Below are 21250 nucleotides of genomic sequence, written 5' to 3' on the forward strand. Positions count from 1 at the left end.
AGATTTTTAGGGCCTTCAATAAACTGTAACATAAAATGTTCTTTTTTTTTACATGCTGAATATGCTTTTTGTTTGGAGTGTAGGTTCTCCAGTAAAGGCTCACAGAGAACTGCATTTCTATCTGGGTTTACACTGCATGTAAAGGTTAGACGGGTCTCACATGGGATTAAGGTGGCTGTATTGATGGGGCCCATTTGGAAAGCCTAACTGGCTCCCAGTAACAACACATGAAAACACCCTCTCAGAGCCCATGATACCCATCTGAAGTCCACCTAGTCTACATTTTCCCATGTGAGCCCCACATGAGCATGTTGACTGGGTTATGGGTCTGTGTCAATCAATTCTATATTTGAAAGAATTGATCATTAGTGTAATTTTGTAACACTATTACACAACAATAATGTTCAAAGAATTGGAAGCATATATGGACTAATGTTAAGTGGCAGCATATAAACACAAGCACAGATGGTCACATGCCTGATTGTACCCAGTGACCCCTTCCAACACATCAGGGATGTAAAAGGAGGGGGGGAGGCAGTAATGCGTCACCTGACTATCAACCTGGCTAAGAACCTGCCTATGTTCACACGCAATATGAGATTTCCCCAAAATTGCAGCACTTTTCAGACCTGGAAAACATAACATAAATTTTAAGCATTTACACGGATTATAAGCAGCAACACAAACCATGTCACTGCAAACTGTCTAAAACTGTCTAGTGTCTAGAAAATGGAAAACCAGCACAGAACAGTTCAATGAGTCCTTAGTAGGCAGTACTTAATAGCCTTAGAAGCCTTCTAATGTGGCCAAAACTCCTCCATAGAAATGCACTGAATGTGTCCTTTTACTTTTAGACAAAAATTCAAACGACTATACAAATCATATTTTTAGCTACAAATTCTATATTTAGCAGAATCATAAAAGTAATAGCATTTTATTCTATATGCTATATGAAGAAATATGATTTACTGTTGTAAAATCATTGTACTTTTTGCCACATTGGAATGAGCGGTGAAATATTCAGCTGTCCTACACACCAGCTGGTTATCTGGACACAGACCAAAGGTATCTGCATTCCACCATTAAGCCAAAGGTTTTCAGACATACAGTAGTTCTATTAGCCAAACATGTTTGAATTCCACCCCTTAGTTTTTGGATGCAGCTCAACAGTGCTGAACAGTAATAGCGTAAAGATAAGGTACATTTCCATTGCTGTCACTGGATGGACTTCTGGGATTGGTCACAGGGGTGAAAAATAGAACATGTGCTAAAAACTGTGTGGAACCATTGCACAGACTGACAGTGTGGATAATTATGCCAGTGTGTAGGCAGCAGGCACACCAGGTACACAGGCCATGCCAGCAGATCACAAATATAACACCGTCTACACTCTTGAGCGGAGGCGGTACTGAATTTAGATCATAATAAATAAATACATCTTTTTATTTTGGGAGTACTGTGATCATTACAGGCCTGCTAAAATCAGACCCTTATCTAGTGATTTTCTAGGTTTACATAATCTCGTAAAAAAAAGAAAACCTCAAAGTACTTTTTTTTAAAATGCTGGTCGACCAGTTTGGTCTTGCTGTTCAAGCAGCTTGTTCATGCTGATTGACCAGCATTAATTTTATTTTACTGCACAACCAGCTTAGTCTTGCAGGTTGATTAGACTGATGTTGTTGGTCACACTGGATGACCAACTAGGTCTTCCTTTTATTGGTCATTCTGGTCAACTAGCTTGGTCTCGCTGGTATATTGGTTATCTAGTTCCGTCAGGGTTGTAAACCAACTGGTTAACCACTGGAAGGCCAACTGGTTAACCAGCTCTTGACCAGCACAGAGTTTGCTGCATTTGATTTTGCTCATGCTTGTCAACCAACATGGTAGTTTGGTCATACTTATTATCGATGCCACTTTTTCATCAGTGTAGTCTATTTTAAATGTGTTTAGGCAACAGTTAGAAAATAAAGACAATAATGGGCTAAAAAAAAAAAAGTTTGACTGTGGACTTGTCTGTGTGAGCGTTAAGAGTGGATTTAATGTAGTCTATGCCATGTTCTAAACAGAATCAGGAACAGTGACGTACACTGTTTCAGTTACATAATGTTCAAATAGGTGGCTTTTCTATCCAACAAGCATTCCCCATCTCTCCCTCTGTTCTAGCTCTTTTCCCTTTCTATTTCCCCCTCCCTCCATCTCCCAACTCAATTTCTGTTTCTATTTCTCTCTTTGCCGTTTTTCTCTCAATCTGTATTTCTTTACATCTCCTCCCCCACATCCCTCTCTATCTCTTTCTTTTTTCTGCCCCTTCCCTCCCTCCATCTCTCATCTGATTTTTTGTCTCACACTCTCCCAATTTCTCCCACCCCCTCTACTTCTCTCTTTCTCTCTCGCTTTCCATATTTATCCTCAGGTCTACCTCCACTACAGATTTAAAGACTCCTCTTTTTTTTATAAAGGAACAAACTCATTAAACATTATCGCTAAGTGTTTTTATTCTGCGTTGAGTCACATTATAAAGTTGAGAAAGATCATTTGGTCCTTAACGTACTGAAACGCTAATGATGAAACACCACATGACGCAGCATTAGTCGTATTGTTTCTGTGGACAGTGTAGTGTAGGCTACTGTCAGCACATCAAAAGCTCTTGTTGGTTTACTGAATGAGAGCAAATGTTTTGTTGCTTGGCAACATTGAAATAGCCCTTTTGTACTGGTTACTTAATGTCAATTAAAAATGCATGTTATAAAAATGGAACTGATTTAGAAGGAGGCAAACTTTGTATTGTTTTCCAGACTAAGTGATGACGTAAAAAGAGTTCTACTCAAATACAACTCCAGCATTCAGAGTCTTCTCTATACTAAGGTAGGCCTGTCAAGAAAACAATAATTTTTGGGGTTATGCAGTCAACCAATCATTAAATAATAAAAAAGAAAGGAAGCGTAGGATTGTAATGCTATTCAGAAGGAAGATAAAAGTTACCAGGAACAATATAGTATTTTTCACACTATATGGCGCACTTAAAATTCTTTAATTTCCCCAAAAATCCTCAGTGCGCCTTTTAATCCAGTAAGCCTTATTTATGAATTCTACCAGTCAGGTATGAAGGAGCAATAAAACGACTCCACTAAAGTGCAGCAAGTTTCAGATTAGTTTTCCAGCAGTATTAGCATTAGCTGAAAACTGTGCTAAGCACTAGGTCTTTGGCCAACCAGAGGTGAGTATTATCGGCCTGTAGCATGCTGCTAACCTCGACTAGCACTGCTGGAGCAGTATTAGCATTAGCCAATAACCGTGCTGAGCGCTAGCTCCTTGGCCATTCAGAGGCAAGTATTATCGGCCTGCAGCCTACAGCTAACTCCGACTAGCACTGCTGAAGTAGTAGTAGCATTTTTGCCGCTAACCATGCTAAGCACTAGCTCTTTGGCATTCAGAGGTGAGTATTATTGGCATGTAGTCTGCTGCTGACCCCGGCTAGCACTGCTGGAGCAGTATTATCATTAGCCGCTAACCGTGCTAAGCACTAGCTCCTAGGCCGTTCCAAGGTGAGTATTATCGGCCTGTAGTCTGCTGCTAACCATGACCTTGCACTGCTGGAGCAGTATTAGCATTAGCTGCTAACCGCGCTAAGCATTAGCTCTTTGCGCGTTCAGAGGCAAGTGTTATCGGCCTGCTGCTAACCCCGACTAGCACTGCTGGAGCAGCTTTAACATTGGCCGCTAAGCACAGCACTAGCTCTTTTGTTGTTTAAAGGCGAGTATATCGGCCTGTACCCTGTGCATTTATCGTGTTAAAGCAAACTACATGGGATGAACCGCTAGCTAATTTCGTCCTGGCCTACTGGAACACTCAGGTTTCCTCAGTGTAGCACTGTCGGGTAGCATTAGCCACTAACCACTGAGCTAGCTCCAGCTTTAGTGGAAATCTAAGCTTACTATAAATAAATGGAAGCACTTTAGTCACCCAAATAAACAGTAGGGCTGGACCCGAATATTCGGGTATTCGGATATTCGTTCGTTGAGTAGGTATTCGTTTTTTAATTTTGGTATTCGGATATTCATTTTTTTTCTCCTTTCCAGAGTTCCACCTCACTCTAACCACTTCTGTTTTCGCGGGTCCCGTCAGAATATCTTGCGCGCGGGACAGAACTGAACTGTTATTGGCTGGAGCGGGAGTTTAATCCAGACGATGCGGGAGCAAATTAATAAATAGTTAAGAAAACTGTAATAATTGTAAAAAAAAAAAACCTAAAGAAAACTCTCAACGCGCAGGATGGACCGACACACACACGCACACACCGATGGTGTTTGGACTGGGGTAAGGAACGGGACCGCACTATGTGGCGGGCGGGCGCGGGATTAAAAGAAGCAATTTTTTTGCGGAGCGGTAACGAGACAGAAACGCGGGAGCGTGGAAGAGTGGGTTTAAAAATCAGTCTCGCGCAGACCTCTATTATACATGATAAAAAAAAATGCAGGCTCTTCAAAACTGATTTATATAATAAAACGTAAGGGGTAATGTGGCAACAGTAGGGGCTAAATCGGTTACAAAAGCCTGGCCTACAAAAATGATGTCTGAACGAATTTCCTCTTATCTAATATAATTTAAAATGGTTTAAAAATATAAAATAATTTCTAAGCAAACGAAATATTTAATATTGAGCTTATAGCCCAAGTGCAAAAATACAAAATCAGTAATACGGCTATGCCCTGCACAATGCTTAAACCGAAATAGACCAAGTACAATAACGTCATTAACAATGACTTTCCTCTACTCTAATATAATTTAACATGGTTTAAATATATAAAATAATTTCTAAACAAACGAAATATTTAATATTGAGCTCATAGCCCAAGTGCAAAAATACAAAATCAGTAATATGCCCTGCACAATCCTTTAACCGAAATAGACCAAGTACAGTTTACAATGACTGTCCTCTAATATAATTAACAATGTTTAAGAATATAAAATACTTCCTGAACAAACGTTTTTTTTGTTTGTTTTTTTAAGCAAATAGCCTAAGTGTGAAAACACAAACAGCAATTTACTGGGCTGGCTTGCGCAGCGGAGAAACCGTGCAGCAGCAGCCTCCTAGCCTGCTTACGCAGCGGATAAGCCGCGTGTGGGGCAGCAGAAATTCCGGGATGAAAACACAAAGAAATCTGAGCTAAAAACACAGAAAAAATATGGGGGATAAAAACACCAAAAATCCGGGGTGAATATGTCTCGTCGGTCAGAGCAAATTAAACATTTTTCAGTGGATTAAAGGGGCTGTGATTTGCTTTTTTTAATTTATTTTTTTACCTCTTTTTTTAAAAACGAATATTCGAATATTCGCTTCGAATCAGTGCCGAATATCCGGAGCTCAAAAAACGCTATTCGGGCCAGCCCTAATAAACAGTTTCCAGGAGAGAAGTCTGTGTAGATTAACATCCAGCGCTTGTTTTACTTTTTTTAAAAGAATTTGTTTTGTTTACTTAACATTTCCAGCCAGCAGTGAAACCTGCTGAATTAGAAAAAAAAAACATGGAGACTAATAGTTACTTATGTCGGATAAAATACACCTTATAATCCGGTGCAATTTATGTAAGAAAATAGATTAGAATATAGACGTTTATTGATAGTGTGCCTTATAATCCGGTGTGAAAATTATGGTATATTATTTTTAAAATAGACTGATATGGACCATATTTATTGAGCTACACATACAGAAGTAGATTGTAATGCATGTGTAACACAATATCTCAGACATCTCTGCATGTAGTTCTAACTATTTTTAAGGAGGTCCTGTAGATTTTGCAGTAGAGGTGGAGTGTCCTAGAGCATCCCACACATTTTCAATCAGGGATAGTTCTTAATGTGGCTGGCCAGGCCACAGCATCTTTGTCTTTCAGGCAAGCTCTTGATATGGCAGCAGGATGTGGATGAGCATTGTTTTGATGGACAAATCCACCAGAATGTGTAAATGATTGGGCACACAAATTTTCTCCACCAAGTCCCCACAAAGACTAAAATGAGCAGGTAATCTTCAGTGGTAAATGTAAAAAGTCCATTAAAAACATCAATTAGCCCAGTGGTCTACATAAGGGAAGTAGTCCAAATAATATAGAAGTAGCATGCGTGCAGGTAGACCACTCGATGCGGGTAGCAGGAGAGAATCGTGGTCAGCCTTCCATCTGAGTCAGGCAGGGCCAGCGGACATTCGTAAACTTGGAGAAAGGTAATGAAATTGATTTATAGAGAACACAGAATGTGATCAGATTAGAGTGTGACAGGTCTGATTATAACAGCCTAACACAAGGGAGAGAGAGAAGGTAACAGACACAAGGGCACTCTGAGACAATGACATACACCAACTACACCATCCACAAACCTGAGTGATCGTGTGACACCAGCATCTCAGTTTACCACAATTCCATATGTCAATGAATCCCTGAATATACAGCCTTTATCTAAGAGGAAACAGTAATTACCAAAAGGAAACTAAACGTTTTCATTATAGACTTAAAATTTAAACTATGTCCTAAACATTTTTGGGACTATTATTCCAGAGATGGGAAACTTCAAAAGAGAAGGTTCCTCCCCCGTCTGCAGTCCTTTGATTTCTGGGAACTAATAACAATCCAGCACCCTGTGATCTTAGTAATCTTAAGAAATTTTGGTGTACATAAACAAAGTCAGTTTCCAGTGCTACACAAACTAATTTAGGGAAAAAACAGTGCTAGATAAATGCTACAGCAGCTAATTGCACCTCAGATAGGAATGAGGGGTTAAATTGATTAAAACATATATCCTCTTCTTTAAGTCTTGAAAAATGTATTTATAATTTCAAATCTCACTAAATTGTTTCCCATTCAAGCCACTTAGGCTATGTTCAGACTCCAGAGTCAAATCCAGAGTGACTACTTTGTGTGGGGGTTTAAAAACAATGTTTTATTACGGATGCCTACCTCAATACCACAGCAACCCATGAAAATATGCTTGTGATGTTTGGAAACTGATCAACAGTGCAGACAGTTATCTTAACAAATCTGATCTGAGAAATAATTCAGATTTGCCTGCAGTGGTCCAGATTACATGTGTCCAAACAATCAAAAATAATTTAGAAAAACCTTTTTAAATTTATAATAAAATTACAATTTATAGTAGGCTGTTGCAAAAGTTGTGAAATATATAAACATAAAACTTACCATAAAAACCTGTGTGTGGCCTGTGTTTGCCATAAAGAAAGAAAGAGAGAGAGAGAGAGAGAGAGAGAGAGAGAGAGAGAAAGAGCAGACGCAGTGGCTTGATCTTAAAAGCGTCCTCCAGTACAAAGTGCCTTTAATCTAGGAATGAGAGAAGAGAGATTGGGGGAGAGGGGGAGACACACAGCAGTACAGGCCAACTGCTGAAGAGAAGCGGTAGGCAGGTTGTAGTGGAAGAGAATTATCGCCCCCCGCTGGTGGCATCAAAACAACACACATGAATATATTTTATCATGTTTGTTTTGTAGTCGATCTGAAGTATCAGGCTTTTCGTCCACCTTATTAAGTCCTAACCAATGGAATGTGTTGTTGGGTTGTAATTGCCCAATTATCAGCAACAACATCAAACAACTAACTAACATAAAAGTATTACTGCAAGACCTGACTTGAGTACAGTAGGTAAAATGATTCTATTAAAGAATAATTAAAAAAATAAACATATAACTTACTACACCATGATAGCCCTGCAGATCTCCTTGAACACAGTTAATAAAAGCACTCGCGGTGCACATTTTTTACATAATACCCAGCATGGTACTGTGCAGTCTTGGATGCAGCCTATTTAAAAGCACAACTGCAGTGACACCTAGTAGTACATTAAAGGAATTACAAACCAGCTACCAACAATTTTCTTCTGCTCCTGTGGCCCAATATGGAGCTTAAAAGACAATGTCTTTAAAACTGCTTTTTAAAAATCTGTATATTTGAATTTAATTTACCTGACTTTAGATTAACTTGACATTTTAATGGCATAATTCATACATTTGATTGTGGTTTGTATGTGAGGTGGTGAATTTTGAAATTAAAAAAACATTTTAAAACACCTTCTTCTTACATTTTTGGATTAAAGTTCAGATCCATAAATATATCTGATTAGAAACTCAGATACAGGAATTTCTAGATGTGAAATTTGGAAGACAAATTGAAATGTATGGATCTGAACTAATATTTATCTGAATATTTGAAATCTAAAAAAACATTTTACCACCTCATAAGTTGAATTTAAATAGACAAAATGCATATTTAAACACTTATGTCAGTTTTTAAGCTCCATAACAAAACAAGCATGATCACAAGTCCCCAAGAAACGACCCAATCTATTTTTCAAAATGGCCATTTATTTTTCCCCTTTCTTTTTTTGTAAAAGAAAACTTAAATACTGCTAGATCTTTTACACAATTATTTCCATAAAACATTTTTCTTTCAAATTTGTTTTTATAAATTAAAATCATATTTGTGCATGCAGTTTTGCATTTTCCTCATTAATTTTTTCGACTTTCACAAAAAAAAGGAAAAAATGGACACTTTTTTTTCTTCTTTTCGGAGTTGGTGCTCAGATGGAGCTGGGGAGGAAAGGAGGACAGCAGGATGCTGGGAAGGAATGAAGGATGATTCCGGATGAACAGATAACTTCCATCTGATTGTCTCAAGCAGCGAAGTTGGAGATGAATCTTCAGTTCGGTTCATGGTTAAATGGACGTTGACTTTCAATCTGGTTTTTTTTTTTGTTCATTCATCCTCAGTTACAGTATTAACAGAGAAGCATGCTCATAGACAACTGCATACAGAATGTACTTGTTTGAATACTTCTTCCAGTCATTTTTTCTGAAGATTTTTTTCTTCTTCTTTTAAAATCTTTTTGAAAATGCACAAACTAGCATAAATTAATGAGGGGTGGGATTATGCAGGGGAAAATCCATGGATTGGAAGGGAGTTAGGTTCTTGACTTCCAAGTTCATACTTTCGTCGTACATGCTTATAAAGCCTTTCTTCCACAGTTTTGCATTGTAATTCTACTTGGCCCCACGTTCAGAAGGGCAGAGGAGCAGAACAGAGACAGCTAACCTCTGCATTTAACTGTTAGCAGCTGAGCTGAGGAGAGACTGCTGTCTACCTTCTGCTAAATCAAGTGATCGATTAGTGCGAATGATCAGCACATGTGATCAAAGAATCTACCTGCTATTATTACTCTGTTGAGGCAATTCTACTGGGGGGACAATGTAGTGCCCACCTGATCTTGAGGAAAATCTTTGTTGACATCCAGCACCCTATGAAGTATACATCCTACTAAAACTTAAAAACCTGCACTTTCTAAAGTGCTGTGGACTGCATCTGTTGTTCTGAGGTCTACTTGTGGTGACTGATGAACTGAACTATGAAGATGAAGATGAGTAAAGCCTACAGAGCGATGTCATCTATGTGTACTGTAAACTAGCTCAGAGCAACACTACTGTTTGCTGTTTTGTTCACCAGTGGTTCTAACTGGTGTGTGCGTGCGTCTCTTGTAAAAGCAGCCATTCTAAATAGCACGTGATAATAATGGTCTATGCTGAGAGGGCTGTGAGAAGCCTGGAAGCTATGAGGCAGCGCTTTCAAAGAAGTTACCCTTCCTCTCCTAAATAAACGAACACGAGTATGAAGTACGTAGAACTGCACGGGTTAGTAAGTAGTGTACTGTTGTCTGCCACTACGAGCAGCAGGCACAAAAGCTGAATGAATCCTACCGTTTTCTCAGCTGTATAAAAAAATCCCTTTCATCATCAAAAGATCCAGAGGCTTCGGAAGACTCCAAGACCCTGGCCTTACAGAATTTGATCTGCACTCGGTTAGTGTAACAAAATATCACTGGCAGTGGGTTGGTATATTATATATTAATATAAGCCTGACTGTAGTGTCAGAGGAGCTTCTGTGACGTTATATTCAGACAAGTCACAGTTGCATCCACTGATTCACCGCTGTGTGTTCGCAGGATAGTAGTAGTAAGTAATGGCTGAGGTTGGCGTGTGTCCAATATGTTAAAGTGGTGGACCAGTACCAAGACTGGTACAACACACCTGAACATACACGTGCCTGCACAGACTTGGCTGTCCTTGATCCGTTCTGGGCCTAGACTTTTCTTTTTGTGTGTGTTCATTATTCTTTTCCAGCAATGGATTTTAGGGCTTTCCATCACGCTGATATAAATTTTTGGACATCTGCTTACAGATTTGTTATGTTTTGGCTGGAAAGAACTCACCCTTTGGCAACAGAACTGATACAGAAACAAGGATATGAATGGTCAAGAGAATACACAAGCAGCGGAGCAGTCTCTCCTCCATCTGAGGTATGAACTGTCCACATATCTCGAGTCACGCATTCGCAGATGGACACTTAGGCTTCGGTCAGATACCCGGGTTCAGGAGAAGCTTATGACGTCCACCATGACGCCAGAAGCCCTGCTGAAAGAAACGTGATGGAAGATGAGTACGGATGGCATCTCAGCTCTGGAGGAACTGCAGCTCAGGCCTGGACGGTGAAACTGGGCAGAGAGAGGGGCGGGGACAGTGGCTCAGAGCCGGTGGCGGGAGTCCTGGCTGTAGCTGCCCGGGGAGCTACGGTTGCGGTGAGGCTTGTAGCTGTCCTGATAGGGGTCCTGTTGCTCGTCCATGTAGTGATGATCTCGACCACCACCGCCTCCGTGTTGTGAGCCGGATGAACCGCGGTTGCGGCCCTTGTGTGCCCGTTCGTTGTGGTAGTTCTCATCTGAGGCCATCAGGTTGCGTCGCTCGTTGGGCGTAGAGTGGTCACCTGTGTGGTTGGCGTGTCGTGTTCTCTGGCCCTGCTGATTCTAAGAAGGAGAGAGGGAGAACTTTAAAAATTAGAACAATTCAAATACATTTGAGGTTTTGTAGAGATATAAACAAACCTTATCAATAAAACACAAATGATTGATTAACCAATATTCTCAAATCTATGAAGAATAAAAGCTGACAAGTATTTAAATCTTTTTGGTCACGGACCTGCAGAGCGGAGATAGTGGATGGGTAGGGGGCAAGAGCGGCAGGGCCGAGGTTCCGGCCCAGCAGTGGGTTTAGCGGGGTGCTGCTGGAGGTGTGAGTGGCTTTCCAGTATGCCTCCAGGTACTCCGCCAGGTGTTCACACGCGTCCTCCAACTGATTCTCGTCCAGAATGATGTCAAACATCTCCTGTAAATGGAGATATACAGCGGCATGAGAAACTGTAGGCTGGTTTTAATTTGAGCGTCTGTTTAAGGGACTGAAGTAACTCACCGGCGGGCACTGTGCCAGTTTATCGGCTGCTACAAGCTGCACATTGAGATGTTTACTCTGAGATTTTCCTCTGGATTTTATCAGCCTCTGGAGGACCTACAGAGCAGAGAAAGGTTTTCACACTTAGAAACCACAGCACTACCTCATTTAGAAATATATGTCCAAACGTTTTTTCCCTTCAAATGAGTGTACATAGCTTGTCTACTCTATGAAGAGGAGTATTTTTAATATAATAGACTCTTTGGAGCAAAGATATAAACATGAAAATCAAGACACCAAGACTACTCAGGGTATCTGCAAGTAGATTAAATGTGAGATATTTGCAAGTAAATTAAATGTAAGATATTTAAAAATGTTTTGATACCATTCATAGGAAAGCCTACTTTTGCAACAGGAAAATGGAAAAAAATGTAACCCTCGTCTAAGACTGACCACGCCCACCCTGCCAGTTTCAAGCATTCTTCTAATGGTGCACAACAACAGCAGCAGATACTTTGACAATTAAATTTCATACAAACGTTATGTTTAATTAGGGTTCAAGCACCGAAGGTGCGTAGAACCCTATTGTTTTTGCTAAGATTTTTCTTCTTCTTCTTCTTCTTATTATTATTATTCTTTTTCTCCTGTAAAAACAGTTGTGCAGCCTAAACCGTAAGTCATAGAGAAATGAAACTTGGTAGGTAGATGTAGGATCAGTGCATCTCGGTGGACAACAAAAATGGCACCGATTGGTCAAGTGGTGGCACTATAAACAAGGAAATTCATTTTTCACAATTTTCTCAATAACTCAAAAACCATAAGACCTACATTCAAAATTCTTTTTTTGATGGATTCCTTGGGTCAATTTGGACCATGCACTTCCGTCTATATAGATTTTTTGCTAATTTGCATAATATGCAAAACGTACTTTTGCAAACTAGTCCTAGGAATTTTGACCAATCCTGGCATGTTTGGTATCAAAACACTCGTGAGAGCATGCGCTTCAATATTCATTAAGAAAAAGTTGAAATATGTAAACAATATGGCCGCCATATGCAAATTAGTCCTTCCGGATATATGCCCCATTCACTTCAAGAGGTAAATTTGGAGCACTGTTTCTCAGCAACCGTGCAACCTAGCAAGTTGAAACTTTGCATGCAGAATCTATCATACAGCCTCTAAAGGATGTTCAAAGGGCAACTTAACCAATCAACATGGCTGAACACCATCAGCCAATCAGCATTCAGCAGACATTTTGGCAGGCTGAATGTTGCCCAATCTGGATGATATTTGGCAGTTATGTTCAGGTGGAGACACTGTAGTGACCTGCAAAGTGCTGAAACAATCCGCCCACTGGGGGGCGCTGTTCCAAAAAAACGAGTATATGTCAATCATGCTGTACTATTTTGACATCTAATTGTTTTTGCCATATTTAGTACAGTGGCTCTGACAAATTTCTCAATACAACTATGTTTAAAAAGTGATTTGTTCATTCATAATTGCTAATTGTTTGAAAATAGCTATATTGAAACTACTCTCTGGATATTTGGCCTATCACCTCCATTTCAGTCTTGCTGCACACTGTAGAGTCTCTAGGTAAATGTTCATTAAAAACATTTGTGAAAATTTCACATACAATACTCTCCAGGCATCAAGCAATCTGTGCGTCCTTGGAATTTCTAACCTAAATTGCTGTAACTCTGCAGTATTTGCTGTAAAAAAAGACCTCTGTACAATATCACTCTGATGAAGCACCATTTAATACAGAACTAGATTAAGAATAACTTGACATTACATGTCATATCAGAACATTCACTCCTTTGTGCCTCTTCTCAACATTAATAACAGGTGAAAGACTTTTGATCATTTCTAAATGTGACAGAATGTCTCCAATTGTGTTAGACCTTCTTACACATCACCATCCTATGCTCTAGTAGGCACCATTGTGCTAGTTGGTGCTTGATGAAGCGCCATTTAATTCAGAACTAGATTTATAATAACTTCGTAATTACATGTCATATCAGAACATTCACTCCTTTGTGTTAATTTAAACTTGTTTGGTCAAACATTTCAGCTTGTTCTGCAAAGGTTCAAAGGTCAATCTGAATACCACTTTGTGAACATTCTGGTTGAAGCCACCTGATCAATACCAATAACATGTAGACACCTTTTGACTAGTTCTAACTCACTTAATGAATATCCTACAAAGTTCACTAGATTTACATGTGAATTTAAGCACTGATCAGGTTGAAAGGCCTCTGCTCAACATTAATAACAGGTGAAAAACTTGATAATTTCTAAATGTGACAGGGCATCTCCAATCATATTAGACCTTCTTACACATCACCATTCAATGCTCCAGTAGGCACCATTGTGCAAGTTGGTGCTTGAACCCGATGATTGCCGCTTGCGGCTATATTTTTATATTAATTCTCTAAGCAAGTGTTTCACTCCATTAAAAAGCCTAAAGAGTTACCTAGTCAGTGAGCTAGTGAGTTACCTAGTCAGTGAGCTAGTGAGTTACCTAGTCAGTGAGCTAGTAAGTTACCTAGTCAGTGAGCTAGTGAGTTACCTAGTCAGTGAGCTAGTAAGTTACCTAGTCAGTGAGCTAGTGAGTTACCTAGTCAGTGAGCTAGTAAGTTACCTAGTCAGTGAGCTAGTGAGTTACCTAGTCAGTGAGCTAGTAAGTTACCTAGTCAGTGAGCTAGTAAGTTACCTAGTCAGTGAGCTAGTGAGTTACCTAGTCAGTGAGCTAGTAAGTTACCTAATCAGTGAGCTAGTAAGTTACCTAGTCAGTGAGCTAGTAAGTTACCTAGTCAGTGAGCTAGTAAGTTACCTAGTCAGTGAGCTAGTGAGTTACCTAGTCAGTGAGCTAGTAAGTTACCTAGTCAGTGAGCTAGTGAGTTACCTAGTCAGTGAGCTAGTAAGTTACCTAGTCAGTGAGCTAGTGGGTTACCTAGTCAGTGAGCTAGTAAGTTACCTAGTCAGTGGGCTAGTGAGTTACCTAGTCAGTGAGCTAGTAAGTTACCTAGTCAGTGAGCTAGTAAGTTACCTAGTCAGTGAGCTAGTGAGTTAGCTAGTCAGTGAGCTAGTAAGTTACCTAGTCAGTGAGCTAGTGAGTTACCTAGTCAGTGAGCTAGTAAGTTACCTAGTCAGTGAGCTAGTGAGTTACCTAATCAGTGAGCTAGTGAGTTAGCTAGTCAGTGAGCTAGTAAGTTACCTAGTCAGTGAGCTAGTGAGTTAGCTAGTCAGTGAGCTAGTAAGTTACCAAGTCAGTGAGCTAGTGAGTTAGTTACCTAGTCAGTGAGCTAGTAAGTTACCTAGTCAGTGAGCTAGTGAGTTACCTAGTCAGTGAGCTAGTAAGTTACCTAGTCAGTGAGCTACTGAGTTACCTAGTCAGTGAGCTAGTAAGTTACCTAGTCAGTGAGCTAGTGAGTTACCTAGTCAGTGAGCTAGTAAGTTACCTATTCAGTGAGCTAGTAAGTTACCTAGTCAGTGAGCTAGTAAGTTACATAGTCAGTGAGCTAGTGAGTTACCTAGTCAGTGAGCTAGTAAGTTACCTAGTCAGTGAGCTAGTGAGTTAGTTACCTAGTCAGTGAGTGTTACGTGCAACGAGTGCACGTGTGTTTTTTCTATTTGCTCCCTCCCCTGTGTCTCTCTCTCTCTCTCGCTCTCTCTCTGTCTTTCTGTAAGGTTACGTTAATGGAGAGAGGTGATTGGCTGAGCACCAATGAAGATCCTCCTCCAGCTTGGCTGCAGCTGCCAATCACACTCTGCGCTGAGACAGGAAGAGGCGGGCCTTACAGTGTAAGAGGAGCCTGAGGGGAGCCGCATGGTACGCATCAGCATGGAGCGGTGTGAGCGCGTCCGAGGCGGCAGATACAAACGCTGGTTGTGAGAGTGAGAGCGATTTAAGAGTGTGTGCATCTGAGTGAGTGTGTTTGCTGCCCAGTTAATGTTGAGGTAGTCCTGTTGAACAGTTGTGCTGTGAGTTTGTTCATTCTGATCCTGTGTAGATCCTTTGTTGCACTCTAGTCCAATTGTGCTGAGTTTATTGATTCTGATCCTATGTATACTTAAATCTACACTCTAGCTCTTAAATCTAAACTTTGGTAACAACTCACATTGTTTTGAGCACACTAATTATTGTACCTCACTTCTGTTTGTCTACTGTGTGGACAGGTAAGATGGGCGCCCTACATTTACACACACGCAGGAGCACTTTTGTTTAAACACACTAGGTTAGGGGCGGGTGCTACTTCTGTATTTTGGTTAGTTTAGTTTTTTGGTTAGGCAGTTTAGTTTGGTTTTATTATTTTCTTTTCGTTAGCACCGTCCTTTATTCCACCTTTAGATATTACAGTTTCTGTTGATTTATTTTCTCTACGATACACTTTCTAGTTTTATCAACATACTTAATTGCTTTATTCTCTTTATATTCAGTTTATTCACTTATTTTCTGATCCATTGTATATTTGTGTTTTATACTTTGACTTTTGTAATAAATTTCCTTTTGTTTTACCGCCAATTGTTGTCCTCCCACTTCCTCCCCATCACATGCATTAATGTTACTCCTCCTCACCCCTAGACAAAAGGGGAGGAGCATAACAGTGAGCTAGTGAGTTACCTAGTCAGTGAGCTAGTAAGTTACCTAGTCAGTGAGCTAGTGAGTTACCTAGTCAGAGAGCTAGTAAGTTACCTAGTCAGTGAGCTAGTACGTTACCTAGTCAGTGAGCTAGTGAGTTACCTAGTCAGTGAGCTAGTGAGTTACCTAATCAGTGAGCTAGTGAGTTAGCTAGTCAGTGAGCTAGTGAGTTAGCTAGTCAGTGAGCTAGTAAGTTACCTAGTCAGTGAGCTAGTGAGTTAGTTACCTAGTCAGTGAGCTAGTGAGTTACCTAGTCAGTGAGCTAGTAAGTTACCTAGTCAGTGAGCTAGTAAGTTACATAGTCAGTGAGCTAGTGAGTTACCTAGTCAGTGAGCTAGTAAGTTACCTAGTCAGTGAGCTAGTGAGTTAGTTACCTAGTCAGTGAGCTAGTGAGTTACCTAGTCAGTGAGCTAGTAAGTTACCTAGTCAGTGAGCTAGTGAGTTACCTAGTCAGTGAGCTAGTAAGTTACCTAGTCAGTGAGCTAGTAAGTTACCTAGTCAGTGAGCTAGTAAGTTACCTAGTCAGTGAGCTAGTGAGTTACCTAGTCAGTGAGCTAGTGAGTTAGTTACCTAGTCAGTGAGCTAGTGAGTTACCTAGTCAGTGAGCTAGTAAGTTACCTAGTCAGTGAGCTAGTGAGTTAGTTACCTAGTCAGTGAGCTAGTGAGTTACCTAGTCAGTGAGCTAGTAAGTTACCTAGGCAGTGAGCTAGTAAGTTACATAGTCAGTGAGCTAGTGAGTTACCTAGTCAGTGAGCTAGTGAGTTAGCTAGTCAGTGAGCTAGTAAGTTACCTAGTCAGTGAGATAGTGAGTTAGTTACCTAGTCAGTGAGCTAGTGAGTTACCTAGTCAGTGAGCTAGTGAGTTACCTAGTTAGTGAGCTAGTGAGTTAGCTAGTCAGTGAGCTAGTAAGTTACCTAGTCAGTGAGCTAGTGAGTTAGTTACCTAGTCAGTGAGCTAGTGAGTTACCTAGTCAGTGAGCTAGTGAGTTAGTTACCTAGTCAGTGAGCTAGTGAGTTACCTAGTCAGTTAGCTAGTGAGTAAGTTTCCAAGTCAGTGAACTAGTGAGTTAGCTAGTCAGTGAGCTAGTAAGTTACCTAGTCAGTGAGCTAGTGAGTTAGCTAGTCAGTGAGCTAGTGAGTTAGTTACCTAGTCAGTGAGCTAGTGAGTTACCTAGTCAGTGAGCTAGTGAGTTACCTAGTCAGTTAGCTAGTGAGTTACCTAGTCAGTTAGCTAGTGAGTAAGTTCCCAAGTCAGTGAACTAGTGCATTACCTAGTCAGTGAGCTAGTGAGATACCTAGTCAGTGAGCTAGTGAGTAAGTTTCCAAGTCAGTGAACTAGTGCGTTACCTTGTCAGTGAGCTAGTGAGTTACCTAGTCAGTGAGTTAGTAAGTTACTTAGTGAACTAGTGAGTTATGGGGTTTTCACACCTGCAGTTCGTTTATCTGGTCCGAATCAGTTAATGAGTTTGTTTACTTGAAGCGTTTTCTCCCTCTGTTTGGTTTGGTTTCACACAGACATAAATGTAAACGCACCAATAAACCACGCAAGCAGGCTGTGTTTTCTTATTGGTCAGAGCTGTCTGGCGTGGGAGTAAACATAGCGAAAAGATTCTGTGTTCCAGTACGTATATCTGTGCTTTATCACTGAACACTCAATGCTGCGCTTTTAAACACAGTGTTTCTATGTGCAGCACATATATACACATAGTAAACCGAGTCACGTGGCTGTGAGCAGTGAACGCAGCACAGACCGCGCATGCATGGACACAGCGTTTATTCATTGCTGTGGTAATCAGCGTTATCTGGCTAATATATCAGTTTAAACTGCACCTTATCAGCAGTTTAGCTCAAATAAATGGACTATATTTAATAGCTGGGTCGGATCGAGACCGGATTATGTTCTCACCAATGCAAACCGCTCCAGAGTTGTTTTTGGGACCGATACCGGTCCGGTTCGTTTGATTCGCACCTGAGTGCGATTACTGTTTTCACACATGCTCAATCGAACCACACTAAAGTTAAAAACGGACGGAGTTTGTTTTAACTGGACCAAACAGGGCTGGTGTGAAAACGCCCTAAGTTACCTAGTCAGTGAACTAGTGAGTTACCTAGTTAGTGAGCTAGTAAGTTAATTAGTACATACTTTGCGCATGAATATTTAGCAAAACTCGCTAACATGAGCTTTTTAATGTAGTGAAACACGTGCTTAGAGAATTAATATAACATAACGTTTGTATGAAATTTAATTGAAAAAGTATCTGCTGCTGCTGTTGTGCACCGGAACCCGTTCGCTCTCCGTGTTTAGAAGGACGCTTGAAGCTGGCAGGGTGGGCGTAGTCAGTTTCAGACCAGGGTTCAGAGAACCCGTCAGTCCAAAACCAGCTGACCAATGGAGATTCAAGGCGAACGCCTTCTTCTAAGCCCCGCCCACCCATGCAAAGTGTGGCAAAACTCAGAAGCAAAAAACTGAGAAATTCCAGAAGCAAAAGTCTTTAACAGAAAAATCCAAAAAAATCCACAGAAAATTCACAAAAACAATAAATAAAAGCAAAGACTGTCAAAATTCAAACAGTAATATTTTTTAAATAAATGGAAAGGATAATAAAGTAACTAAGTATATTTAAAAATATGTATTTGCTATATATTTTTTCTCTTTTGAATTTGCAAAATACCATTTATCCTTTTGATTCTTAAAAAACTGATTACGGATTTAATTTTTTGTTTAAAAAGTTTGGCACAAAATTCGCGCCATAGAAATCTTTTTATACAGTTACAAAATCAGAATAAACTCTTTTGAGCAGGTGTCTCAGGTGTACTTTATTTCCTCATTATTGTAACTCTATTCTATTCTATTGTAACAATATGCTAAGTATGTCATCTTATGAGCAGTGTGTTATTTAGTGTGTTTATTTAGAGAGTACCTTTGGCGAGGACACTTTGACGTGGACAATGATGGGAGCTAGTGATGTTTTCATCAGCTGAGCAGGGTGGTTAATGGTGTCTGCATCCAGCACTACCAGTTGCAGTGAGCGGGCCAGTTCAAAGATACGCTCAATCTCACTCTGCACTTCAGCTACAAACACACACACACACAAAACAAACAGTTAAACCCTTTCCAAAAGACTTTAAAACACTGATGTAGAATTATAACGACAAAATTTGGCATGTGTCTGAACACAAAATGAAACCTTAAAAAAAAGTGTTTGTATTCGGCCTTCAATCAAATGTTTTCATTTATTTTGTTTCTTCTTCACTATTGCATACATTCAATCACTGAAATGTATTTTTGTGTTGTTAATCTGAAGAAAAGTAAATTACAACACTACAATCTGTAAATATTTAATGAACACCAAACATACCAATAAAGCACAATACAGTGATTTTACTATAAATAATTTTCAGGATATTTTGACACAGCAGCAAACATCCAGGTTAAGGTACAGGGTGAGTAAAAAATTGGATTTTTATAAACTAAAGGGAAAATGACATTTGAATACCTCAGCAAATAATGGGTGAGGGGGTCCTACGCCTTTTGATTTACCCTTTATGTAATGCTTGGCACAGTTGGAGGGGTTTAACTGTGATGCTAATAGCCAGTTAAAGTATGTAATGCTGCAGGACTCGACTGGGCTATAGGGGTTTAGCTGTGATGCTAACAGCCAGTTAAAGTATGTAATGCTTCAGGTTTCGGCCGGAGGGGTTTAACTGTGACGCTAACAGCTGGGTTAAAATGTGTAATGCTGCAGGCCTTGGCTGGGCTGAAGAGCTTTAGCTGTGATGCTAACAGCCGGGTTAAAGTGTGTAATGCTGCAGGTCTCGGCTGGAGAGGTTTAACTGTGATGCTAATAACCAGTTTAAAGTATGTAATGCTGCAGGTCTTGGCTGTGCTAGAGGGGTTTAGCTGTGATGCTAACAGCCGGGTTAAAATATGTTATGCTGCAGGTCTTGGCTGGGCTGGACGGGTTCAACTGTGATGCTAACAGCCAGGTTAAAAGTGTGTAATGCTGCAGGACTTGGCTGGGCTGGAGGGGTTTAGCTGTGATGCTAACAGCCAGGTTAAAGTTTTTCATTTTTGGATGATGGATTGAAAAGTGCTCTTTGGGATGCTCAAAGCTTGGGATATGTTTTCATAATCTAACCCTATTCTAAATTTCTTCACAATATTTTCTCTGACCGGCCCGGTGAGTTCCTTGGTCATCATAATGCTGTTTTTAAAGACGAGGTTTTGAAAAAAACACAAAAAATCACAATGTTGAGGAGGTCTATATAACTAATATCCACCACCTTCCAAAGTAGGAGCTAAATGTAAAAATAAAAAATCTATTCAAATGTCCATACGTCTGCTCTTACCATTCTGTGGAGTACAAACCAACACCAAAATATCCTAACACAAAGAAACAGCTCGATACGGAAGCTCCGGTATAGCAGACACATTGGGCATGATTGTGAGGTTTACCCGCTACACGCACTCATGCTTCCACGCTTGTAGATTAGCTCTTTAGGCTAACAGCTTCTCCCACAGCCTCACACCACCCGATCTGTCTGTGTCACAGCAGCTTCAGAGACGAGTTTCCCTCCACGGAATGGTTAGAGCAGATATTTGGAGATTTGGGTGTTTTGTCTTTTATTTAGGTCCTTCTACAATACAGCTCCTCTTTTTAAAACACTTTTTAGAAAAAAGATATTTAAATTACCAAATATTCAGTGCATTCCTAATACAAATAGTATGAAAACGAATGAAATATTACATCACTATATTGTTAACGTCTGAGAAACTGTGCCACTGGAACCGTGATCAGTTGTGATTTGGCCCTGTTTACATCTGTTTATATCTTACCAAGACTGGATCTTGTGTTAGAGCGTTCTATGATGGCTCTTTTGCTGGGGTTGTTCAGCACAGATCTCTTGGCCAGGGAGATATCTGCAGTCACACGTGTGATGGATATCCTACAATAAAGGGAAAAATATATTATATTTTTCTGTCATTTATGCTACTTTTTTATACAAAGAATTACTGAACAGACTCCCTGTGCCTGCTATATAAACTTTAGCAAAGTAAAGTTTAATCAGATTAAATATGTTTTATATAATGTCAGTGTAATGCAAAATCCTTGTAACTCTAAAATGACTTAACAGAAAAACATTTCAACTAATGTAAAAATAAATTTCTTATAAATTGAATGCATTTCTATTGGTGTATTCATTACAACAACTGACAACAACAAAGAACAACTATCAGATTCAAATCATGCGAAAAATTGTGATTTTTGATATCAATGATACACTGACATGCCAAAAGTCTTGGGACAACAGTATGTAAAATATACATAA

The 21250-nt window shown here is 39.9% G+C and overlaps 1 protein-coding gene across 3 annotated transcripts in view; it reads right to left on the reverse strand.

The window, feature by feature from the left end:
* Positions 1-8345: 8345 nt before the first annotated feature.
* The window catches only part of cacnb4b (calcium channel, voltage-dependent, beta 4b subunit), a 50436-nt gene continuing 37531 nt past the window's right edge, over positions 8346-21250 (reverse strand). For all 3 annotated transcript variants that reach the window (XM_007234560.4, XM_007234559.4, XM_007234561.4), the window contains 5 exons: positions 20757-20866; positions 18841-18992; positions 11297-11392; positions 11027-11212; positions 8346-10854 (listed from right to left, as the gene is read on the reverse strand). In XM_007234560.4, the coding sequence (XP_007234622.2) occupies positions 10576-10854; positions 11027-11212; positions 11297-11392; positions 18841-18992; positions 20757-20866 (823 nt within the window). In that variant the 3' untranslated portion in view covers positions 8346-10575. The remainder of the gene's footprint in view (positions 10855-11026; positions 11213-11296; positions 11393-18840; positions 18993-20756; positions 20867-21250) is intronic.

This window comes from Astyanax mexicanus, chromosome 5 (genome assembly GCF_023375975.1).
Source record: "Astyanax mexicanus isolate ESR-SI-001 chromosome 5, AstMex3_surface, whole genome shotgun sequence".
Lineage (NCBI taxonomy): Eukaryota > Metazoa > Chordata > Actinopteri > Characiformes > Acestrorhamphidae > Astyanax > Astyanax mexicanus.